Source organism: Eretmochelys imbricata, chromosome 7, assembly GCF_965152235.1.
Source record: "Eretmochelys imbricata isolate rEreImb1 chromosome 7, rEreImb1.hap1, whole genome shotgun sequence".
Lineage (NCBI taxonomy): Eukaryota > Metazoa > Chordata > Testudines > Cheloniidae > Eretmochelys > Eretmochelys imbricata.
In genome coordinates, this window is record NC_135578.1 from 57210496 (window position 1) to 57237542 (window position 27047).

Here is a 27047-nt window from a genome sequence, read left to right on the forward strand (position 1 = left end):
CTTTATACTTCAGCTTTTATATATTGTATGGTGCAAAATTCCAATTGCAAGTGCAAGCAATTAGCCAACTCATCATCATCTTCTGGATCAACAACACTAAGTATGGTCTAAAAAAGGTTACTGGACAACTCCTTTGAATCTTTATTTGCATATCATCTGTGTTTGCCCCTTGTGTACTCGCTGACAGAGCACAAAAATTAATCATTAAGTGAATCCCTCTAAGTCATGTGACTGTTGTACCCGACCCCGAGAGGCTTGGTGCCAGCTGGAACACTACATACATACAGTGGTGATTGCCTTTCATGCTGTTATACGGGCTTTAGACTAAGGCTGGATGAACAGCATACAGTTGAGATAAGTTGGACTGGTTCGCACCTCCTCCCCTCTTCCCTGCCAGCCCCTCTATGAGCTGGCCTTTCTCCTTGTTGCCCCCCACCCTCATGCCCACTGGATAACCTGAGGCACAGGTGTGAAGACTGAAGAGTCTAACGTGCCACTGCCTGAGACAGGTGCTAAGTGCCCAGGTGAAGAAACCTGCAACCGCCAGAAGGAGGGGCAGGAGCTGTCACCACCAGGGTCCTTTTCCTGGGGGAGGGCCAAGAGCAGCCCCACAGCACTCCTTGCATCCCAAGACAGAGAGAATAAAGCCCAGCATTGCCACAGGGCCTGCAGCAGCAGCCACGGAAAGGTGAGTCCACCAGAGCCCTGGATGTGAGACACCTCCCCCCCCTCCCTCCGTGTTAACCCCAGCTCTGTGGGAGATATTTTCCCACTATCACTGTCCTTTCTGGGTCTCCACCAGCGAGGGCTACTTTAATTTCCTAAGTAATCTCTCCTGGGTGAAATTCACCCCTACTCTAGCTGGCTGGGTGTTCAGATGTGCCCACCATGGTTATGTTGAGTGCAGAGGAGGGTGGGGTGCCACCAGTGGTGGACAGAACTTGAGAGAAACCCTTCTGCCAGGAATTCAAGGGGCTGGTTTTGGCCTCTAAAGGCCGAGGTGGTCTGGGCCTTGGTAACACAAGAGTCCCGCCTTTCTCCCTCACTATTCACCTGTGGCTTAGGTCAATGGAGGCTCTGTCTGAAATGCCGTAATATAACTGGGATGGCCTGACAAGGGCATTCTCTGCGCACCTTTTACTGTCCCAAATGAAGGGACTTCCCTTGGGATACAATTCCACCGTCTTTTCAGAATTGTTGCATGAGATTCAGCCAAAATTTTACTGGGCTCTATTTCTTCTCATGGTTAATCAAGAGCTGCACTCTCTCCTTGATGGTTAACCCTTCAGTTATTTGTAAATCAACATACTAGATTCATCATAATACACAACACAAATAAAGATGGTTACAATAAAGGGAAGGGAGGGGAAACAATATACCTTCATTAATCACACACCTGTAAAAAGTCAGCCCAACTTGCTTTGAATTTTTCAGGCATTCTGTTTCTGCCACAAGCCAGTCATTCGTTAGCTGCGAGGTCTACCATATCACCGAGTCAGACACCAATATTTGGCTAGGATTAACCTTTCCATTTTTGCAGGATTAATTTTTAGCAACCAAAGCTGCACATTGGAACCACACCAGGTATCAGGAATATATTCAAGAATGAAACTTGAGGGGGAGGGCTCCAAGTTAGCATCCAATATCAAATTGATCCTTTGGCCCACCTCATACCAGAAATACTTGATACAGTGGCACTCCCAAAACATATGAGTGAACACCAAGGGAGTTACATTTCCAACAGCGGTCAGCGTTTGTGAGAGACATTACCATTAGCCTATTTGGGGACCAGTACATTCAAAAAAGTGACTTTTGGTGAATAAACTGTAGTCTCAGGTCTATAGTTGCTTTTTTAACATTAGATACAATTGTATTCCATTAGATTGGATTGTCATGTATCCAAATATTTATTCCAAGCAACTCTCAAATTATCAATCATTGGCAGAGATTTTGGGGCCAGAAAATCATAAAAGGATACCACTGGCCAAGTAAATCCAGGAAGTTTCCTCCAAAATAACAAAAAAATTGGAGGTTCTGGAGCTCCCAAGGCATTCAATCCAAATACATTTGTAAGTAAATGTTTTAACTGGAGATCTTTCCATGCTCCAGAGCAGGACAAGCGAAATTGCTGCTGAAGATCTATACATGGTTTAAACTTATCATTGTGAATTAGGGGCTGCCAAGCTGTCCTGCAGTAGCTCAAGAGTGTGAGTACCAACCTCAGGGCAGGCTGTTAAGAGCTAGGGCAGAAATCCCAAATTGACAGAGTTCTCCAACCAAGCATAAACTCCTCAAGCACTATAACAGCCTAACCATGGAGTCACAGATAGTCCCTTGGGGTATGCCAATCTATATGGTCACCAAGGTAAGCTTGCCTTTGTGATAGATGGTCCCTCACAACAAGGGACCAGTTAGTTAGGACCACAAGGACCAGTTAGTTACCCTGGATCAGCTGCACCTTTGATCTCACACCAAAGACAACACTTGCAGCCAATCCTATAATAAGTGCTCTAAAGATTTATTAGCTAAGAAAAGGAAATGAGAGTTATTTACAAGGTTAAAGCAGGTAAACATACACACGAGTTACAGTAGTCTTAAGTTTCAAAGTAATAGAAGCTTGTACAATAAGGAAGCTCTATATGTCTCTTAGAGCTAACCCAGGCTAAGCACTGGGGATCATTTGCTTGTGTTTAGTAATCCTTGCCCCTCAGAGTCCAAGCAGGATAAAGATACAGTTTCTCCTTGTCAGATATTTTTAGTCTTGTGTCCTCTGATGTTCCACTACGGTCCGCCTGGTGTTGATGGACTTTCTTGGTCAGGCAGGAGAGTTAAGGCAATAGGAAATAAACTGAAAATAGCCTTTTAAGCCTTCAACCCGAATGAAAGAGAAAAAAAAGAAAAGAAAAGCAACTATCATATCAGTATCAACTCGTACCCATCAACATCTTTAGAGCAGCCATATCAGATATCAGAGAGTAGTACATAAATTCCATATGGTTGGATCATTCCATAGGGATCTCCTCTTGTAAGGTAAGTGTGCAGATTTTTGAGGTATTTTTCTGTTTGAAGGGAACTAATTGACACTATCTTCTTGCCATTCTTAACATGGAGCATTGCTGGGTATTTAATAAAATATTTCAAGTCCATCTTTCTGGCCAATTGTTTGCTTGGTTAAAAGCAGCCTTCATTGCAACCACATCATGGGCATAATCTTGAAAGTGTAGTACTCTCATTGCTGGTTCTCCTGATAGGTGGGTGAGGTCAGCTTTTACTGGTAGAAGGTATAAGCTTTCGAGCTACACAGGGCTATTCCTCAGGCCCAGGGAAGGAAGTGGAGTCTGGGGGCTGTGCAGAAGAAGCCTGGCTTCTCATTGATCCACTGGACTGCTTCAGTAGCTCGCTCCATGCAGGAATCTCCCTACTGTCCCAAGCATGGGTTTCTACTGTCTAGTTCAGGGGTTCTCAAACTGGCGGTCATGACCGCTCACGGGGGTCACAAGATGGTTACATGGGGGTCATGAGCTGTCAGCCCCATGTGACTGATAGCCCTGAGCCCCCATTAAATTACCCCCTCTCCTGCTTTTCATTTATGGGGTGGGGGAGAACAGTCAAAGGCTTGCTGTGTGAAAGGGGTCACCAATACAAAAATTTTGAAAGCCACTGGTCTAGCTCCTTCTGTCCTCACCCCCAACCCAACTTGCAGCATGCTGGCAATGGGGTCAGAGGACTCTGGCAGCCATCTTAGACTGCCAACCTCAAGAGATCAAACACCATGAATCAGACACCCAAAACCCATGAGTTTGACACTAAAACTCATGAGATTTTTCTAACAGCTTATACTGTGGGGTGGGTTTTCTGTCTGTCTATTAATTGTTGAATTGCCCCTATCCCTCCCCAGTGTGTGTGTGACCATCACAATCAGTGTTGGGGTGAGGTGATTTTGGCCCTCGCTGCAGGAGCACTCACCCCACTTCTGCCTTGCCCCTGCTCAGCAATTAATTCTGCCCCTGCTGGGGGGAGGGGCTGGGACAGATTTGGGTTCAGACCCGTCATCCATTGCATTTGGGAGGCAGTTGGTACATTCCCTGCCTCTCGGCTGGTGACTCAGCTCCGCTCCCTCTTTGCTCGGCTCCTGCACTGCTCTCCCCTCTGTGCACTCTCACAGTGCTGGGATGGGGCTCAGTATTGCCAGGGCCTGGGGAGATGCCAGGCTCAGACAATCACTACTCATCATCCAACCACCATCCAGTATCCAACCATCGTCCAATCACTGCCCATCATGCAACCATTAGCCCAGCCTCCAGAGATCTGGTGAAGGCTTCAGGAACAAACCAACATACAGAAGGAGAGAGCAGGGGTGCTGGAACCATTTTTATAGTGGTGGTGCTGAGAGCCATTGAACCAAACTATAAACCCTGTATAGTATGGAAACCACTTCAAGCCAGGGGGTTCTGCAGCACCCCTAGTTTCAGCACCTATGGGAGAAAGAGAGCCTCTGCAACTCCCCAGCCCATCCTATGCATCACACCAGGATCTCCACAGTACTGCATGCTGCAGCCCTACCCTGACATGCTTCGCTTACCTCCAAATGCCCCATCACTGGGGGGAGCAGGCTGGGGGCTTCATCAGGCCTTTCCCTCCTCTCCCCTTCCCCGTGGTGCTTTGGGTGGAGGTAGGCAGGAGCCTAAGCTGTTTTTGCAGGAAACAGCTTAGGTGACTAAGCTGTCTGACTCCAGGAGAAGGGTCACTGGCAGTGGATCGAAAGCAGAAACAGGTGCGCTTCATTGCGGGTAATACCACCTGGAAAAGGGAGGTGAACAGGAATGAAAGGAGGGAGGCTCAGACGCCATTTGCCTAATTTCAAGCCCACCCAAATATTGTCGATTCAAAGATTCAACTTGATCTCAAACTTCATTGTACTGATGTTCTTCTTGGGTGAGCGCATAATGCTTTATGGGAATATGCTTATGCATGTATATAGGACATAACTGGAATATGTTTTATGCTACATATGCCATGTAACATATCTCTGTAACGGTTATGATATACTGAATATATTTATCCTATTTCTATGTATGTATCAATTTTGTATTCGGAGTTATGAATATTGACTATGTACTTGTTTAATTTTAATTAGCCTCAGTGAAGCAGTTGGTCAGTTTCCTGAGAAAAGACTATTCTCAGTAAGTGCCCAATCAAGAAACACTTAAGCTAACAATGAACTTGGAGACACCAATCCACATCTGAGCTTTCCCTGGAATGTGGCCTGGCTGGTAAGGAACTCAGTCATGCATGGACATGTGACTTGCCCATGCGACTCCAAAACTCCATCTTGGAGCTGGATTTTGCATAGGAGAGAGGAGGGGGTCTCCACCCACAAGAGAAAGTCTATTCAAGCCCCTGGGAGACCCCTCCATTTTGTCTTCAGATGGCTCCAGATATAGCCTCTCCACCCCCAAAGGATACCTGAAAGAGGCTGGAACAAAGGACAGTAAACACAGGGGTCGGAGTGATTGCTGGACCCAGACTAGAAGGAGTCTAGTCTGTAAAAGAAGTTTACTGGAACATCTCTGAGGGTGAGATTTTATGTGTAATCACTTTCTTACTGTATTGGGCATAGACCTGCATGTTTTATTTTATTTTGTTTGGTAATTTACTTTGTTCTGTTTGTTATTACTTCAAACCACTTAAATCCTACTTTTTGTATTTAATAAAATAACTTTTTACTTATTAATTAACCCAGAGTATACATTAATACCTGACGGGGGTGGGGGGGGGAGGCAAACAGCTGTGGATATTTTTCTATCAGTGTTATAGAGGGCGAACAATTTATGAGTTTGCCCTGTATAAGCTTTATACAGGGTAAAAAGGATTTATGTGGGCTTTGGACGCCATCGGGAGTGGGCATCTGAGCGTTGGAGACAGGAACACTTCTTAAGCTGTTTTCAGTTAAGCCTGCAGTTTGTGGGACATTGTTCAGACCTGGGGCTATGTTTGAAACAGGCAAGCATGTCTGGCACAACCAGGCAGGGTTCTGAAGTCCCAAGCTGGCAAGGAAAGCAGGGGCAGAAGTAGACTTGGGACATCAGTTGGCAGTCCTAAGGGGGTTTCTGTGATCCAACCCATCACAATGTACACTGTCGTTACTCTGTTTGCCTGATACGTGGATTTACCATGGCATCCTGCACATTAACCTCAGTACAGTCACAATGTGCAAGAAAAATAATTTCACTAGGATTCCATTAGTTACCATGCCTGACCCCACATTGCAGGGGAGTACCCTAGCCTAGGCTAGGGGTTACAAGGGCAGCCTCCTTCTCCTCCAGCTGGTTTGTGCTCAGCTTGCTCTGAGCACACCTACTGGATTGGGCTCCACAGGAAGATAAGCAGGGAAACACCTAACCTCATCTCATTTGAGGAACATGCTGGGGCATAGGCATGAGTTAGGCAGCAGTGTGTATGCCCAGAGGCAGAGACTTGGGCATGTAGGGGACTTTTACAGCAAAAATTGAAGCCCCGAATGAATTTAAGCACTGACAGCATTAAGTGGCAGCCAAGTGGGGATCTGTACATGGCAGTAGTATCTAAAGCCAAGATTTGTGTATCTGTCCGATAATCCATGCTGTAATTGAGGTTCCACTCCCTAACAGCCGTGTCAGAGAGCTAGAGATAGAGGGTCTGTTTACCACTTTCCTCTGCCCATTTACCAGCTCTTCAGGAGGCGTATGATAAACCTAACTGGATTCACCTACACTTCATTAAATTCCCTTTGAGCCATTTCTAATAATGCATTAAACAGAATTCTCTTACTGATTTGGAGAATTATCAACTTCAGTTTTAATTTACCGAGAGAAGAATATCCCTACCCAAGGCAGACATCAGTCTTACAAAAGGTGTGTTCATTGTGAAAAGCTTTCCAAAAGAGACACACAATGGTAGAAATTATAACTGAATTCATCCAGCATTTTATTCATAGATTCATGAATTCCAAGGCAAAAACGGACCATTATGATCATCTAATCTGGCCTCCTGCATAACACAGGCCATAAGGACTTCCCTGAATTAATTTCTGTTTGAACATTAACTGCCTTAACATTAAGTATATTACGTCAACGCTATTACCTTTATCTACCAATCTTTTAATCTCATCACATGAAGTTAGTTTGACAGGATCAATTCTACATAAACCCACGTTGATACACATTAATTCTATTACTCTCCTTTTACTCTTTAATAATTGAGTCCTGTATCAGCTGCTCGTGGGCTTTTTATATATTTAAAGTGAATTTAGTAATTTTGTATTAAACTACCATGGGTTCAGCTCCTGTTGCTACAGTTTCAAGCTCAGAGTGCACACTACCTCTGATGTGTTTCTCAAATTTGGAGACTTTAGGAACACACAGTGTCCTACAGATAGTGACCACAGACAATCACAAGTACAGTTATCTGCACCACATTAAAGCACTAAGTAAAGTTACAATTACCCATGCATAGATACATCCTACAAAAACACATGCAATGACTAAGACCATAGACATTCTCACTTTCTCAAAGACATTCTAGGGTCCGATGGATCTCTCAGTAGATGATCATTGGTAGAGGAAGGGTTCCTACTGGGGTTTCCCATGGGGTCTTCCATTGGGGTCATTCCATGGGTCACTTTTACCCAACCAGGGAACCTCTTTTTATATTGTATTATGACCACATCTAACATCTTATGCATATGCATGAGGGTTTCAATTTTCTTTTCCTTATCTGTACTTCTACACCCCACGAATATTGGGGTCCCTCATTTTTCATAGGTTGCTCTTAGTTCCTCTTAGTCTCATTAGCACCTACACACAACATGGACCCTACGGTCAGGACAGGCCTCTCCATCAGGTGTCTCGTGATCTTGGACTGTACCTTGCAGTCTATTGTAATCTAGTTTTTTGTAACATTACCTATTGGCACATCCTTTGCATTAATCTTGTGACCTTGCTGGCATAGGGTTATCCCTAGGCAACCCACTCACGTCAGGTGTTCTTAAGCCTATGGCCTAGTAGTTAAATCTATTTAGCATACATTGATTATACATGAAATAGCATATGAATTGACCATTGACACCACATAACACAATGATAAATGGATGATAAAATTAACTAATTGACTACATGCTCCACTATCTGGCCTAGGATCAATGTCAGGCTGACAGGTCTATAATTACCTGGGTCAGCCTGTTTACTCTTTTTATTAAATTGGCACAAAATTAATTTTCTTCAGGTCTTCTGGAACTTCGTCAGTGCTCAAAGACTTATTGAAAATCAATATTAACAGTCCAGCAAGTTCCTCAGCTTCTTATTGTCCTGAACTCTGCTGGCCATAGATTTTTCCTTGTGTCCCTTGGCTTTCCTAATGAATATTCTACAATACCTAACTTCCATAAAATGGGAGAGAGAGACAGAGATAGAACCATGTTGGCTTTTTAACCAGTATAGTCTTCTTCCTGGATTGTGGCTTTTTGGGCATCTAGGAAGGTGTTCTTAAATAATTCCCCCCAATTATCATTCACATTTTTCTGATGTAATTCTTCCTTCCCTCTGATTTGTCTCATCATTGTTATCAGCTTTGTGAAATTGGCCCTATTAAAATACCAAGTATATATATTACTGGTCTGGACTTTCTTCTGATTGCAGATTATAAATGTGATCAAATCATGAGCTATCATTACTTTGTAGTTCTGTGGTCTGTTCTTCATCTCTTAAGATAAAGAATACCCACAGGTTGGTTGCAACACTTTGTGAATTAGGAAACTGTCATCTCTAATATTTAGAAATTCCAAGTAAGTTTTAGTACTGGCAGCCTTAGACTTCCAGCATACATCACTCCAACTGAAGTCCTCCAATGATCATGCAGCTTTTTATCCTCTGTGTTGCGGACAGATGCATAAATAGGTGGTCATCCTGCTCCCTAGTGTGATTTGATGGGCTGTAGCAGACATCAATTAATACCCCATCTTGTGCTTTCTCTGTTAGGACACTGATCCATAAGCATTCAAGATCATTTTCTTCTGACTCGGAAACAGGTAATGCCTTTTTTTTATTATTATTATTAAACATAGTGTGCTGCTCCCCCTCCCCTTTTGCCCACTTGATCCTTCCTAGATAGGTTATAGCCATTGATTTTAATATTCCAATTGTGCAAATCATCCCACCAGGGTCCAGTAATACCAACTGATTCAAATTTATGCTCATAAATGAGCAATTCCAATTACTCTTGTTTGCTACCCAGGCTCCTAGCATTTGCCTACAGACAACTCAAGAATTTCTTCTCTTTGTGTCCTTTGGTTTCTTGATCAATTTTGTTCTCAAATCTCAATTTTGTGCTGACTGCTCATATTCCCTCCACCCACCCCGCTTTTGCTACGAGTTTAATTCACTCCTGACTACTCCAGCCAGCCTGTCCCTGATATTGATCCCCCTTCTATGAAGTGGAGGCCATCCAAACTATACAGCCCTCTTTCGTCATGGAAGGTGGACAAACGTTCCACAAAACCAAAACCCTCCACCCTACCCCACCTACCTAGCCAGAGGTTCACATACAAAATCTTCTGCTTTCTTTCACTTGTGGGACAGGCAGGACCTCAGAGAAGGCTGCTTGAAAATTCTTCTTGTTCAGCATGCTTCCAAGGGCTTAATGGCAGGGCTTAATGCTCATCTGCTGCATAACCACACAATCAGCTTTTCTTTGCAAGAGACTGATGGCAAGGGGCTCCCCCTGCTCTGCTGAACAAAAAAAGTGTCCTACAGAAAAAATCCATGTGAAAACTCTGGGCCCAAACTTGAAAGGTTCAGAATATCTCAGTGCCCTCTCACGAAGATCAAAAGATTGTTAAGGGAAGACAAGCCCATTATGATCATCTAGTCTGACCTTTTTTTAAGTCAGTGGTTGAACACAAGCATATATTCTGAATGTGATGGAGAATCCATCCAGTTGTTCCAATGGTTAATTACCTTCCTTGTTCAATATTGAATTTTTCCGATATCAACCTCCTGCTGTTGGATCTTGTATACTTCTGTCTGCTAAATTAAAGAGAAGCCACTTAGATCAGACTTTTTTTCCATGTGAAGGTACTGTAGTCCATGATCAAGTCACCTCTGGAAAGCTCAATGTTTCTGAGGACTGGGCCTCTAGTTTCTTTGCAAAAAAGTAATTTTCTGCCAATTACCTTTTATAGAAATGCTTTATTGCTGCAGTCAATAACCCTGCATATCACAGCACAAATAACCAATTACAGTTTAAGAAACTAATAATAATCCTGCAAGTGGTAATACTGAGAAAGAGATGAACATACAGAAAAGGATACAAAACTATACATTTAAGTTACTAGAAATTTACTAAGTAACTAAAAAAATTCTGCAGAATTGTGAAGTGTCTTGTATAAACTATACAACACATGCCAGTGTAAAGTTGATTAACAGTATACAATTACCTATGTACAAACATTTTATCTAAATACAAGATCAGCTTCAATTTTTAACAATTATCTTCTATACAAAGACAAGTGCTTTCTAGTTTTCGGTTCTTCATTGGAATATACAGATGTTGCAATATTTCAAACTAAATAGTAAAAATAAATCACAAAATAAAAATTCTCCTTTAAAAAAATTATTTTGCATATCTAGGCTAATGCTGTGAAAATCCAGCCAGCAATATCTTTGCTTTTGTATTTGACCCTCAGTGTATCAGAATACTAGAGATGGATCTGAACCAGATTCACAGTTCCAAACACACCTGAACTTGGGGTGGGGAGGAGGGAAGTGTTCACATCCATGGCTTCCTTTCATGGCTAGGCCCATTCTTTACAACGGCCCAAAACAGAAAACTAGGTCTCAACATCCCTTGACTTTAGGAGAATCTGGATCCAGAGCCCACTTTGGAGCAGACTGTGATCCAGCCCAATGCAGTCGTGTAAGGGAGCAAAACTCTACCCCCATGCACAGCCAGTTTAGAGCTTCCCACATCACAGCAAGGATGTGAGAAAGGGCTGCACACCCAGCACTGTCCACCCCAACAGCAGGAGGGTGGGGAGTGGGTGGAGCCAATGCCCAAGTCAAAGGAGCCTAACTAGTGAGGGAGCAGGGAGGGAAATGTAAGGTAGGAGTTGTTTCTCCTTCACAATCCTATCCCAGGGCTCCCCCGGGGGTGTTACATGGCCTACTGCCTTTACAGGCTCAGTCAAATTATTTGTGAATTGCCCCGTGTCTACAATGTGCAGAAGGAAAGCCCGGAATCGGAACTCCAGGAATGTTTGGCTCCAGGCCTAGATCCAAAGTTGGCAGCTCAGGCCCATCTCTATTGAATAGAGGGCACCATGTTGTGATGGTGGCAGTTTGTTTCCTTTAAATTTCTCCCCCCATTAAGGGTTAGTTTAGGAGAATCCTGAGACTTCATAGGGGTTTAATACATGAAAATATTTTAAAGATGATCAGCCTTCTCTAATACACATTTATAATTCTAACCTAATGGGTGTTTATGATCCTGCCGCCGTATTGGATATGATGCCGGCGGGAGATTTTCCTTGGCGTAGCCCGACATTTTCTGGACAGGACTTTGGACTGACAAGACACTGGAAAGGGAGCTAGGTGGGGGGGCTTTCCACTAGATCAGAGTGTTTTTATTATGCAGCAGCAATCAACACAATAGTCTATGGATAATGCCGAAGTAGTTAAATTAAGCATATGTCCTCTTTGACTCAAATTCTGCTCTCACTTGCACCTCTGCAACCCTCGTTGACTTCAGTGGGGATGAACAGGAGAAAGAGAAAGAGAAGACAATTCTGCCATCGTTTTGCTGTTCATTTGGAAGTATGTCATATAAGAGGAGCTTGGAATGTGTATTTTGATGGTAAATGGTCATTATCATGATCCAAATCTAGGGAGAATGACAGGACTCATTAGAACCAGGGTAAAAGCCTTGGGACAGCTGCAACAGATCAACAGAACTTCCTTAATAAGGGTGATAAAGCACCATTCAGACTTGCTTATACCACCAGATGGCACTATGGTAAAGAAGGAAAATGAAGTTTAGGGCTCAGTTGGAAAGAATCAACATGAGAAACAACATCAGGATGCAGAGTAACAGCCGTGTTAGTCTGTATTCGCAAAAAGAAAAGGAGTACTTGTGGCACCTTAGAGACTAACCAATTTATTTGAGCATAAGCTTTCGTGAGCTGCATCCGATAAAGTGAGCTGTAGCTCACGAAAGCTTATGCTCAAATAAATTGGTTAGTCTCTAAGGTACCACAAGTACTCCTTTTCTTTTTGCGAACATCAGGATGGATGAAAAATAGTAAGATACAAAGTAAAGGTCCGATTCTGCAGCCCTTACTCTCTTCAGCAGTCCTATTGATTTGAATGGGACTACACAGGACGATTATTTATACCAGTAAGGGTTGAAATATCAGGCCCTAATTCTTCTTATTAAAGAGGAATTGGGGAAAGGCTGTCGATGCCAACTGGATGGCTAACAGTCTCATATGCAATTCTTTTACAGCCTATTTGAATTAGAGAGTATGTATTTGTAAGACAAGATAAATCTGTAGGGTGGGGGACAGGAGTCTTTAGCAGTGTATTGTACAGCAGCTGGCATATGCTAAGCTAAGCTTCCAAAATGCCAAACTAACTCTAGTAATGTTTCTCAAAAGGTCCTGGTCAGATGAAACCGCAGACGGCACCACCCTGGGGATGACTCTCTATGTTAAATTTTTAATCCTTGCAGCCTTGCATGCATGAAAATTGAATAAGAATTTGATGAAGACATGTAAGACCTGGTATTTAACCCACCTGAGTTGATTTGCTTAACCTGTTCACCTAACATAAAAAATACCACGTGATCTGGGTTCTAGTGAACAGACCATGGTCAATGCCAGGACGCTGGGAAGAAGGGCGCTCAGAAAGGGGCCCAGATAATTGCACTTTAGAATGCAGCAGACATAGGCAACAGACTGCATGTAAGGGAAGATGAGGACTGCCTAGATGGTAGAAGGGAGGGTTCTCGCCTGCTCTATACTGGCTGAGCATGGAATGTCATGGCTCCCACCACAGCAACAAGTCTATACCAGTGCAGCTTGATAGATTGTCCAGAGGCCCGCAATGTTTTAAAGCATCCCAAAACCAGGGTACATGGTATTAACAAAGACCAAGGCCAGTAATCTTGGGGGAAAAAAAAAAATGAATGTGCGCGCGCACACACACATACAAAGGCTTTAGAAACCACGGGTTGATGTCCTCTTAGCATCCTCCCTCCTTTGCCTCAAAAAAAAAAAATCCACAGATTTTTATCAAAAAGATCAAGACAGAAATTATTGTCACGTTTTTAGGGAAATTTCACTGATCTGCAGTTCTTCCCTTCCAGTGTCCAATTATTTTCACTGGGCCAAACCCTTGCTCAGTGGGAGTCTGCCTGAGAAAGGATTGAGTAAACCCTGGATAAAGACCTTGGGATTTGGTCAAATATTCCAACAGGTAAACAGACTTCCTAATGAACTAAGAGGCCCAGTGCAACTCCCATTACTGTCAATAAAAAGATTCCCATTGACTTTATTGGGAGTTGAATTGGACCCGAATGGAGCAAGTCAGCTCTTAAAACTAGGAACCTTGTGCAATACCTTTTAATTATGACTTTTCCATTTCAATGATGCTGACACTATGGTCTGGTTTAATGAGGTCTGGGATTGAGACAACCTTCACCTTACTCTAGTTGAAAGAATGATTCCCTAAGAAAGCTCATGTACTTTTAAACATTTGGACAACTCTACCCAGCACTCCTCACCCTGACTCCATACATGTTCCTCTTCCCATCAAACCGTTCATACGGTCAGCCATTCACAAGTTTAACACAATCAAATCAAAATCACTCCGACCAGGGAATATATCAAAATTTGGGCTAAAACAGGAAGGTGGTTTCAACCTCAGCTATGGAGAGACAGGAGACCCTATGCAATATGTACTCCTTCTTAGTTGTTTTCAACACCCCTTCTTCGTGTTGTCAGATTCTTGGGTGATTCACACAGAACACAGCATTAAAGAAGGCAAACCATTTTCAGCTGTATTTTTTTTTTTTCTAAGGAGCTCACATTTTACCAATACAGTGTCTAAGCCCCTTTGCCAGTGCCTGGAATGACAGTTACATCAGGGATATCTGCAGGTCTATCAACTATGTAGTTGATTTAAAACAAACAAAAACAACAACAACCCCCAAAACAGAACACTGAAACCATTACATATTAAAACAAACATTTTACACCCACTACTCTCCATTTACAAGTCACAAGTGCAATATTCTTTGAAAAATTTGCTCCTGAGAGAAACCCCCAAGAAGCAGAGTTTTTAGTGTTATGCTGTGGGTATGCGTTGGAAACCACATTAGATTTTTGTAAGGCAAGAGGTTTAGGACCTAATAGGATGGAAGCGGAGCAAGAGAGAGTATTAAAAAGGGGTATTTTGAAATGAGACATTCTTTCAAGTTTAATTCTCATTGGACACATATATTACAAAATAAAGACTTTAAAAAGTGCTATATGCTTTGTGGGTCCTTTATCGCAATATGTAAAGCATAATCTTATAGCCGCTGCCTACGAGAAATGTTAGTGGCAGTGTTAGCGGTAGATTAGTTTCTAGGTCTCTCATTCCTCTCTCTCAGCTGTTCCTCAGTGTCTGAAGCCATCTTCTCATCAAGGCTTAAATTACCCCACATGCATTCTGGGATAGTTTAGAGCGAGCTGTCTTTTAAAAAGAAGCAGACTCCATGAAGCTGATGATGTTTCACACCGGACTTGCCATACTCTGACGCCTTGCCTCATCCAGTGAAGCCTCCCATGTCTCTTTGTACAGGCCAGTCTGAGAGATGAAACATCGAGAGGTATGGAACCATGATAACATACTGACAGATATGTCAGGGGGACAAAAAAACGTTAAAAAAATGTAATCCGTCAGCGCTAGGCTGTTAGCTGATTTTAAAAAGGTAGAGCAGTTTGCAGTAAACAATGATGCTTTAGATCTTCAGGAACATACAGAGCCCCCACCCTTCCCCAGCCCCCAAAGATCAGACATGAAGGATTTCTGCACCACAGTCTTCAGGCTCCATGTAATGTGAAGAGTTTGTATCCGAATGGTGGATCCCAAGCATTTCTTTATTTTCAACATTTGGCTCCATTAATGCAGGTTTTTCAAAGATACTCTTTTTGCTAGTTTCCGGGCAGTTCTGTACATATATTACTCGGTTATAAGCCTTAAGTCTCTTCCACAGCTGTACATATACTTTGCACTGTACGTACATGAACAGGAGTCCTCCAGTGAAGCCAATAGCCACAACTACCAGCTTAGTCCAAAATGGCCACTCTAGAATCCCTGGAGGAAAGGAAAAGACCACATTAATATTTGTTAGGCTGCACAATATCCTTTAAATGAGAGACACACAGAATAGGTCACAATCAGAATCTCAAATGCAACCCCCCCCCCTTTAAATTTGATAGGGGATTTGGGTTAAAATCCTTAGCAGTACTGTAAAAGAGCAAACTGATGTGATCACTCCTGGGTTCCTTTATTATTATTGATAAGATGACATAAATGTACAGGGCACTTTACAGAAGAGGTAAGTCAGGTCCCGGACTTGAGCAGCAGATAGTCCAATTCTCAAAGTCCACAGGGTGCAAGCGTGGTAGGCAGTTCTCTTTACGAGTACACCATTTTCTGTCACAGGATTCGTTTAATGCATATAGTTCTTGTTATGCCAACAGTTACGTTCTCGTTTTTGAAAGCCTGTCAATTCCAGTTAACAGGTCTGTTCACACCCAACACCTCTGCTTTACTCTGTGTACAGCCCACTGGGAGTACTGCTCCCTACAGCGTATAACTAGCAGCTCGCGAACAGCTCAGTCTCCTTTATACCTCTTCCTGCCCACTCGATGACCACACTACATACAGATTCACAGGCTTTGAGGCTGAAAGGGATCATCTAGTCAGACCTCGGGCCTAGCACAGGCCAGACAGCTTCACCTAGTAGTCCCTACATCCAGCCCAATAACTTGGAGTGGAACTACAGCATCTCTTTTAGAAAGACACATCCAATCTTGATGTAAATGGTGGAGAATTTACCACATCCCTCGCTGTTACAAACGTGCAGTATTATTTTAGTTTGAATTCGTCCCTATTGAATGTCCGGGCAGTGGATCTTGTTATAGCTTTGTCTGCCATTAGTATTGCATACCTTCTCCAGCATAGGTACTATACATATCAAACCTCTCCACTACTGGCTGGTCGGGGCATTGCAGGAAAGGCCATGACATCATGCTCATCCATCCATTTTCAAATTCCATAGAGAATCGGCAATACTGTAACAAATCCATGACCTCCTCAGACGCCACATCTGTCACTGTGCTGCACACACATGACCATTTGGAACTGCTCAGAAGTGGCAGGGGTAGAACTCAGATGCTCTTGCTTGAAAAGCACAGGACCCTGCTACTTGGTTACAAATGCAACCCCATTAGCTGTTAGCAGTGTGGGACCTACGCCACACAGCTGAGCAGTTCTGATTCTGTCCAACAGAGGCAGTGGTGCGTGAACGCCCACACACATGCACTAGCCAGCTTACTGTAGAACTCATCGGATTGCTCATTTCATTTGAATTCTGAAACGGAGCACAGTATCAAGTACTAAATATTCATACTATTCCTATTTATGCTCATGTACAATATTTATCTAAAATGACCTGAAGGCTATAAATGTTTGAAAGCATACACCTTTCATAAGCATATTGATCCCTTGCATGAAAAGGCTATGCGCATAGATGATGCTGTCAGATGGAAAAGAGACCAGATGCTTTCATTCAAAGCAGACTCTTTGCCGAACAAAAATCAAGTACAATCAAACTACAACTGAAAATGAAAAATGACAGCAAGTCATGAAAATGTATATTTTGAAGCATGGCTGCACTCTGAAAAGAGACTGTGTAAAAAGGACTGTGGGCTTCCAGGTTTATTGACGCTCAATTATTTCCACAGCAAATGTGCTTTGCTTACAAGTAAAAACATGGGTTATATTTTTTTGTTTTATTTTTAACTGCTAGCCCTTCAAACGCAACCTCGGATCTAAGAATCAGGCTGGGTTCTTTGTGGTTCATGCATCACCACCAGGAATGAAATTTCAGCAGGACAAATTCTGTCCTTAGTGACAACTGTGTCAACCCATCGTATAACTGACTGGAATTTAATACACAATTCTCTTATTGATGGAAAAGGAGAAGCTGAATCCAGCTCCCTCTCTTTTTAGCTGTGCTAGCTCTCCAAGGCTACGAGGAATAAAAAGCAGGAAACACTTAAGCCTTGTCTACACAGAGGATTTGTACCAGTTTAAAAACAGATTTAGTTGAAGCAGTGCAACTTTGTGTGTGAAAACTTATATTGGTTTAAAACTGGTTAGACTGGATTAGCTCACAGCTATACATTTTACTGGTGCAAACTAAACTGATAAGCCAGGTTTAAATTGATTTCAGAATATCCACACACAAAGTTGCATTAGTTTAACTAACTTGGTTTCAAATTACACCTTTAGTTAAAATGGTGCAACTTCAGGCCTTATTTTAATGACTGAAGCTGGAGATCTGAACATTTGAAAAATACATCATCTTGCTCAACAGATCTGTCTCTTTGCATTCAGAGTCACTTAAATAAGAAACAAAATAAAGTAACATACCAGTAGTCTGTCCCTGTTTAATCTCTTCAGCAGTCCTGTCTATAAGGACATACAGAGACCACACGACGCAGGTGATGGCAATGATATGGAATGTTACAGAGCACATGATCTTCCTCCTCTCACTGGCCGTCATCTGCAACTTCTCCCACTAGCAAGAAATCCAGAAGGCAGAGCAAGGGGTTAGAGGTTTGTGGAAGCGAGAGCAGCAGATGAAAGGAACACTAGTGAACACACCTGACAGGCAGAGGCTGCTTTCCTCACAGCACACAGAAGCATTTCTTTTTAGAAGTCATTATGTCAGGTAGTTCCCTCAACCCACTAGTCCATATACCAGGGTGCAAGTTCAAGCAGCAGTGACTGGCACTCCCGATTCTCCCTTGTGACTTTTGGCCCCAATTTTACTCCCATGACTTCAGTGGGAGCAGGAGCAGGTCTTAACAATAAATCTCTGTGCTGGGCCTCGGTGCACTGCTGCTCATGCCTTACTTACTTGTACACACTCCAGTGGTGCAGCCGGGCTCGGGCTGATTCAAACCCCAGTTTTGTACAGCCTAAGCAACACTGCCTATTAAGAGTGCCCAACACTCTATGGCTGAATGAGAGGTGGGGAGAACCAGCAGGTACGCCTGGCAAAATGGAAGTTGCTCTGAAAGTTTTGGCACCACTAATATAAAAACGCTATTATAGAAATGAATGGGCAAGCCACTGGTCAGTGTGTGTTACATGCCCGTCTCTGTACCCAACCCAGAGAGGATGGGAGTCTGTTACAGCCCCCAGGTGTATAGCCAGACTTTAGTTCAAGCAGTGGGAACTGATACTTTTAGGTCTAGGTATTCAGTGTGTGTGTACTACACTATTTGATCAAACAATGGAAGTTGCTACCGATGTTTTATATTCAAGTGCATTAATGCGGAACCACATTTCCCCTCTGAATAACTAGAAGAGACAATGAGATGAAGTACCATCTGAAATGCCCAGATTTATGCCGAATACCGAGCCATCAATGATTCTGTTATAGTCCCATTAGAAACCACAATGTTTTGGCCATTACTAAGTAGAAAGGATGCAGAAAAATTAGACAATTTTACAGACCTTTACCAACTACTGACAATCACTCGAAAAAGGCTTTTATTTTTGATGCATTTGAGAATGGATCAGGAATTTCAGTCTCATATTCACACTGGACAAACCCTTTTCACACCTTCTCTATGTACACTGTGAGCCACGGTCTCTTCTTCGTTACAGCTATGCAAGCCCACTGGGTTGAATTTGACAATGCATGGATGAATTTGGCCTACAGAGCTTTTTTTAGAAAAGGAAGAGTAATGCAGTATGAATTCAGTAAGGAAAACCCATAAACCTGATGCATCTAAGAAGTGGAACCAATAACCCAACTTCCACAGGACACACAGGAATGGAGCCTGCTCCATATAAGTGAGTGGAGAATTTGGTCGTCTATGAGTACTTCCAATAGGAGATTCCTTTTGACGAGTCAGGGTTTGATCTTCAGGTCTGCTAGGCATTCTGATCTCAAACTGCAGAGGGAGCCTCCATGTACTCAAACTTTCACTCCATGCATCTGAAGAAGTGAGGTTTTTATCCATGAAAGCTTACGCTCAAATAAATCTGTTAGTCTTTAAGGTGCCACCGGACTCCTTGTTGTTCATGTACTGAGCATCTCTGAAAGTCAGGTTCTAATTTTTACCATGCTGGAACGTTACATTCTTCTTGTTTCAAACGTTTTCCACTGAAACTGCTTTAAGGAGGAAAATTAGGTTTTTGACCAAATGAAATTTTTCACAAAAAATGTCTGCTTTCTGCAGAAAATGTTGATGTTTTGTCAAATACCCCAAACATCTGAAAGCTAAAATATTTCACCCAAAACTGGAAATATTTGAATTTGTAAATGCTGCCATGAAGTCTCATAGGAGTTGTAAAAACAACAAGGAGTCCGGTGGCACCTTAAAGACTAACAGATTTATTTGGGCATAAGCTTTCATGGGTAAAAAAACCACTTCTTCAGATGCATGGAGTGAAAATAGATGCAGGCATTATTATACTGACACATGAAGCGAAGGGAGTTGCCTCACAAGTGGAGAACCAGTGTTGACAGGGCCAATTCGATCAGAGTGGATGTGGTCCACTCCCAATAACTGATGAGGAGGAGTCAATTCCAGGAGAGGCAAAGCTGCTTTTGTAGTGAGCCAGCCACTCCTAGTCCCTATTCAAGCCCAAATTAATGGTGTTAAATTTACAGTTTGGTTGCCTTATGTTCCCCTTTTTCTCTATACGTTGAGCTCCCCTGAGGGACCTCATCTTCCATGCTCCATTGTGGTCAGGGACTCCCATGGTGCCCTAATTCTCCCCTCCAAGAGCGGGAGACCATGGTGCATCATGGGAGATGCAGTCCAACCAGGAAGCACAGGCTACAGAAGAGAAAAAGGAGTTTGAGGCTTCCCAACCACAACTTCCATGAGGCACCATGGCAGCATTTCCAAATCAAACTATTTTTGTGTTTGACCAAAATATTTCCGTTTCCAAATTCCACCAAAAATCATTTTCTTCCTGCGGAAAACTTAGATGAAAATGATTTTTTATTTCATTTTCATAAAAATTTTCCATGGAAAAAACTCCCATTTTTTGACAAGCTCTACTTCGTAAGCTGGGTTGTTATTTCCTAGCTCTCTCAGAAATCTCGGACTGTCTGCTTTACAGACCCAATTCATGACTGCTTTAACTCCACTGGGACTTGAAATTAAATCTTGAATGTTCAGTTTGGTTCTTATGCTACTGGCAAACACCAAGCCTATGTTTTGGCCTTCTCTTATTCACAGTCCAGCTACAGGTTATTTTCTCCTGATTGACAGGAGACCATACAGGAGGAGTTGAGGATGAGGTGTCAACTTGACTGCAGTTTGACTCAGGAATACTGAGCTTCTGTTTTTAACGGCTAATTCCATTTTGTTTGTTTGTGTTCCCTCCTCCCCATCCCCCCTGTTTATGGTTCTGTCCCTATTATTTTGGGCAACTGGTTTCTTCATAATAGATTAAATTTTCAGAAATGATCAGTGGATTTTGGATGCCTCCATTTTTGGGTGCCCCATGTGGTATGCCTCACAGGGACCAGATTTTTAGAAAATGCTGAGCATCCACTCAAGGTGTTCCAAATTTGACACCCCAAAAAATCGAGATGCCCCAAAGCACTAGCCAATTCGTTAATTTAGACTACTGTGTTTTTATCCAAGCCTCCCCCCCCCCTTTTTTTTTTTGGTCTTCTCTTTGGGGTCCGCTATCAGGGATGGCTAAAGCATGACCTGCAGGCCCAGTGGTGCCCAGGATGTTCTACAGTGCAGCTCACAGCTAACTTCCTCCATAATAAGGAGGCGCAGCAGGCAGAAACGACAGGTCCCAAAATGCAGGTCTCCATCGTGATCCAAGAGGTCTCTGTTCAGAACAGCATCATGTCCTGACCTATATATTTTGCAGACTGCATGTCTGTATTAAAGATGAAGGTGGCTGAAATCTGCTCCATTTTCTGCATATTACTAGTGGCTTTGGGATCCTGGCCAACTACCATTACAGCCCTTGGATGGTTACATTTTGGACTCCCCATGCTAGTGATTCAGGATCCTCTGCTTGATTTTAATCTTTTTTTACTTCTTCTTGTCCCAGATGGAGGTTTCTTTTATTAACCTCAAACATGGGCAGGCACAGCACGATTTGCCAGTGCTAAGAATATTAGTGGTTCCTGTCCAGAAATCCAGGTGGTGAGCATCAACTGCCTTTGAAAGACAGAGGTATTTGGGATAGGAAAATGGATACCAGATAAAACAATGGACAGATCCTTGTGTTCTTCAGGATCTGTAAGGTAAGTCAGTGGGTGCATAGATGGCAGAAGGTGTTAAATAACAGCTGTTGGTTCTGGCAAGTCAAAGTAGTAAAATGTTACTATGTATGTTCAGTGCAAAAAAAAGAAACAAAAACGTGTTTCTGGGTGAATTTCATTGCACCATAAATAAGATTTTGGCTTTAAAAAAATCGTTTGCTACATTATTATTTTTTACATAACCGAAGACTTTAATGGAATCATTTTACAAATAAATATGAAAAATACAGAGCCTAAAATTCCCACATTTTCAAGAAAATTCATAAACCATATGGGTAACAATACAGCAAATTCTGTGCTTTAGAGTGGGCCTCAGCTCTGAAAGGTGACTGTAGAAATGGTAAGTCCTAACAATACAGATCAGCTCCTGGTGTACTTTCAGAGTTACAGCTGCTGACTACAATAAATGTTTCCTCCTTTTTACTTCTGTTAGCCCTGCGGAGTCAACCCAGCCACTGGAGAGGAAAATGGATTCTTTTCTGGCTTGGGCAGCATCAACAGGACTGTCAATTAAGTTCTGACAGCAGATTCTTTATTATTGGTGATGCATGAAACCAGAAAAAATACAGCTTCACTCTCAGATCCCAGGTTGCATTTTCATGTAGAAAATACAGATTTATAAAATTGAGCAGACTGGATACGGAATCACAAAGGGATGATAAGCATGGCGTCCCGTTGTGCCATGTTTAAAAAAAAAGAGTCACTTTTCTGAGCAGTGCCACACTTTTATAAGGCAAACTATTTCTTTGGAACCAGCCCTTGGACCTACCTTTCGTAGGGGCTTTAATTTGGTCTCCATGATGAACTCATACTTGCAGAGTTCACAACATCGGGTGTCTGAGCTCTTGATCCACTGCTGCAGGCAAGCTTGGTGCACAAAATGAAGACTTCCTGTGCAGTGACAGGGGGTAATCAAGGGGCTCTCGTCATCTCCTTCACAGTGACATATCCTGAATCAGGAGCAAAGCAGCTCATTAGGAGGCAACAGCAGAGACGGGGAAAACCAAAATGAAGTAGAGGAGGCTTTTAAGATTTGTGATCACACACGGTTAACCGGTGCAGATCCCAAACAACATACAGTTCAAACAAAGAAATTTATCAATAAGCAAAACCAACAAATGAAATAAAATATGACACACAATAACTGAGCACAAACACTGCTAACTACACAACTTCTCTCTAGCTCACCAGGCAGACACACAAGATCTGAAAGAGATTTGGTCATGAAAAGAGAAAGAACATGTAAGAAATTACAGCACATCATCTTGTCTACCAGAACAATAGTACTTTACTGAGAGTGGCATTTAAGCAGTATGGACACTTCCCATAGTAGAACATGCTCACAGAGGTGTAAACCTAACTGTGATTTGCAATTAAAAACAAAAACAAAACCACCACCACACACACAAACTCCACAAGAACATGAAGGGCTGCCTTCTGGGAAGGATTATTCCTAGTAAAAGTTACCAAGAGATAGAATCATAGAATATCAGGGTTGGAAGAGACCTCAGGAGGTCATCTAGTCCAACTCCCTGCCCAAAGCAGGACCAATCCCCAATTTTTGCCCCCGATCCCTAAATGGCCCCCTCAAAGATTGAACTCACAACCCTGGGTTTAGTAGGCCAATGCTCAAACCACTGAGCTACCCCTCCCCTTGGACTCAGGCTGCAAAGCTCCAGTCTGACTCTTGCCAAAGTTGGGAATGTTTAGATCTTCTGCCCCATCTCTACTCATTCGCTTTGTAATGGCTGCCAATGACAGTTACAGTAAGGTTCCCCATATTGCCTACTGATTAACCTAGCAGGCACCTCTCCCAATTCATTGCCACCCCAAAGTACTGCAGTTCCAATTCCATTTCAAGCTCCAGTTAACAGAGACACTTGGTTATGCATATTGCCAAGCCAGCAGACTGATAATTAGTTTCCTATGAAGTTGTTTTAAAAACTTTGTGAAGAATAACACTGGGGGCATGAATGCAGAGAGCCAATGAGGATGGGGCCAGTATCTTCTGGATCATCCCGCCTACCCACTGTTGAAATCCCTTGCTGAGTTCCTGTGATCCAGCTGCTAGTTCGCACCCTGACTGCTGGATGAGGAGCCAGGTGGTGAAGGTGAGTGAGCTGGCAAGTATCACTGGGGCCCAGGGAAGAGAACCAGCAAGGAGGTGGATTGTGCTGAACAAGGGGGCGGGGTGAGTAGCACTGGGGAGGCAGGTGGTAACAGGGAAGGAGTCAGGAAGCAGGGGGTCCATTATGGGCCTTTGCAGGGCTTGGGTCTGTTGTAGGGGAGGAGAGAGGAGTTGGAGCGGACGGTTGGTATGAGAACGGGGGCTGTGCCAATTCTCACTATACTGAGTGCCTACCCAAAAGCAGGCTGAGGCAGAGTGACAGACTCCGCACCCTGATGAGGGGGCAGAGCTAGGTAGCTGCCTCTGATGGGGCTTTATATCTTCGGGATCTGGTTAAGATTCTGCAGCTGTACTGTCCATCCAGACCACACCTCACTTGTTTTACCCCACTCGATGGACACGCATCAGGGCCACGTTCTGGCTCATCACTAACACCGAGCCCTTGAATTACACTTTTCACCTGAGGCCCTTTATGAACAGATACATGGAAATGAACAGAAAAGCTTTACAAAAGAATCATACATAAGTTGATCAAATCTGGGAAGCGACGCTTAAATGGCCCATTTTCCAATGACCGTCAGCAAAGCACATTGCTCTTTAAGCTAAGAAAGTTCAGCTTGGCCTTTAATATGTGTAGCTGATTCTCTCAGATATTCCTGGGTTTGGCACCAATAAAACCACCTCGGAACGCGGAGCTGTGAAACAAATTACTTTGGGTTGCAAAGAATCGATTGACTCAAAGGGAAGCTTCCACTCAGCGGACTAATAAAGCATCTGAAAAGCAGCAGGCCTCAAACTGCACATATTAAAGCAAGGTGAGAGAACACAAAGGCAGAGAAAGCAGAGCAGATCACCACCGAGTGTGGGAGGGGGCGGAGGAAGGTGTTCTCTGTAAACCAACCTGCAGGCATCCCCCGACGTGGACAGAGGGGAAAGAGGGGGGAATTTTTCTGACAGGGGAGAAGGGCAGTCTAGGTCACTGTCTTTCTCAACTGAACAGAGTGGTGCCCGCAGCTCTTTTCCTTTCAACCTCACGGAGGCACTGTCCTCAAATACGTCGTCGTCCCCCATGTCATCAGAGCAGAAGCCAGGGCTTTCCACCAGCATGCTGGAGGACTTTGCAGTTTGGAAGTGGCTCGGATAGCTCTCTAGTTCATGGAACTTATGCAGGCTGCTGGCACTTGAGCTGTGGGAGAAGGAGAAGAGGTAGTGCAGCAGCTTTTTGCTTCTTGATGATGTCTCATTGTCCACCTTGTCCTCCAGGAGAGGTATATGCACTGCACAGTGGTTCTTGGCTGCTCCCGAAGCGCTCACGTAGGTGGTGGAAAGAGATGGCATGTAGGAGTGCTTAGAATTGCTAAAAGAAGGCCTGAGATTGAGCGATTTCTTCTCTTTCTGATTAAATCTGTTAATCCTTAAACACTGCTCCTGTGGCGGGGTCAGTTTGCTTTCAGAGCACGTTCGCTCCCCATACTTAGAGCCCTCCATGGTGCTCTGTGACTTCTGGTCCATGTCGTTGAGGGACTTGGAGAATTTAAGAGCTCGGGTGGCTTTTGCATTTTTAGCAGACTCGAGCACATGGACCCAATCCTGCCCATGGGAGTTTCTCTTTGATGCCTGTAATGTGTCCTGACAGAGTATTGTCACTGTGACCCCTTGTGTCAGAGAATTCTGGCAGTGAGGATTTTTCAAGACAACAGCAGACTGCACTGGACTGTGATGACAACATTCAGAAAACACTGCACTGGAACTGCATGCAGAACAGTGGAATAAAAGCACAGAAAGTAAAAACAATTATACAAGAGAACACGTATAATCAAAGTGAAGAAACAAGAATTATGGCTAGTGTGGGGATGGTAAACACAGCAAGCAAACAGTAAGTGGATCCCATGAAGCAGCACTAGACAGTATTTGAGAGAAACGAATGGGACATTTAGAATTGGAGCCCTAGATCGCTTACTTCCTGGTGTACATGATTTTTTCATAAACTGGTCTTTGTACAGGCCCTACGGCAGCTCTACAAACAACGTATGTTACCTGCAGATGTCCTGATTGGATGGTGTAACAGAAGTCCGAGAGAAGCTATGAGGAGCCGAAATGGAGGTTGGACTGCCAGCCTGCAACAAGAAATCACAGGTCAGCTTTTATGTAGTGCCAGTCTTTAGTATTAAACACAGTTTCTGGGGGCAGGTACTGCATCAGATCAAATGCTCTTGGGTTAGTTGTAGATGTGTGAGGCTTGTGGAGACAAATATTGAATGTCAAAGAGCTTAGTTTGAATAATGAGCATACACCATCACAACCCTTGGAAGAGGTCATAATATACCTGGAGCACACCTCTTAACACCAAAATGCAGCCTTCTCTGGGGTGGAACCTGGCAGCTTTTAAACTCTGCAAAGAACAACAGTTCAGGAAATGAAGAATGCCATACTCATTCAAAGGAGGAATTAGACAGGGAGAGAGTATTTACCTAATTAGGATTTAGCTAGCACACAGGAGCTAACACTCCTATTCGAAAATACCATGGGACTTTTAATGACAACAAGAGGCCAAGGCCTTGGCTTTCCAAGAGTCAGACCATCAACAGTCCAGTAACCCAGACACCATACTGGGGCATATGTTCAGAACCAGCTCCCAGGAAAGAGCGCCCCATGCTGAAATCAGACCCCTCCCTGATGTGCTCTTTACACTTTGAGGTTTTATATTCTGGGTTTACACTGACAGAGCCTCCCATCTGTGCAGAGGCAAAGCCTGGTGGCGCTTAGCTCGTGGAGACCCGACAAGATCACAGCCTGAAATGGAACAGCTGAAGAATCCAGAGTTCTGCTTACCCAAATGAAAAATAAAGATCATCCATCTGGGCTGAAATAATAGGTTGAATCTCAGGAAAAGCAACAGATTAGACTGTGGAATAATCAACATGGGGAAGTAGCAGCCGCTCCAGTATTTGGTACATTTAAAACTGGAATGGAGAAAAAACTAAACAGAAAAACAGTATGGAGTAATCCTGCCCTGGCAGGGAATAGGAATTGGTGAATATGAAATGTTTCCACCATTCTGAAGTTTCCTGTGAATCTTTAGATGAAGGAATCAGCTATGTGTAACCTCTATGTACATGGGTAACCTGTAGGCAGGCTCCCCTACGTTCCATGGCTGAAGAATTTGCTGTGTATTTTCCCCCTTGCTGCAGATTTGTGCTCTAGAGTCCCAACTTTTATTTAAAAATAAAATTATGTTTCTAGCCATTTTCGTTGCAACGCAAAGCTTGAAAACCTGAACAGTGCATTGTCATCTGCT

At 43.3% G+C, this 27047-nt stretch overlaps 1 protein-coding gene across 3 annotated transcripts in view; it reads right to left on the reverse strand.

Moving 5' to 3' along the window:
- Positions 1-14062: 14062 nt before the first annotated feature.
- The window catches only part of MARCHF8 (membrane associated ring-CH-type finger 8), a 168444-nt gene continuing 155459 nt past the window's right edge, over positions 14063-27047 (reverse strand). For 2 of the 3 annotated variants that reach the window (XM_077823011.1, XM_077823010.1), the window contains 4 exons: positions 25787-25866; positions 22391-22571; positions 17736-17883; positions 14063-15389 (listed from right to left, as the gene is read on the reverse strand). In XM_077823011.1, the coding sequence (XP_077679137.1) occupies positions 15085-15389; positions 17736-17883; positions 22391-22571; positions 25787-25866 (714 nt within the window). In that variant the 3' untranslated portion in view covers positions 14063-15084. Of the gene's footprint in view, positions 15390-17735; positions 17884-22390; positions 22572-24650; positions 25500-25786; positions 25867-27047 lie in introns of all 3 variants that reach the window. The other variant, XM_077823009.1, reaches the window with a different exon arrangement.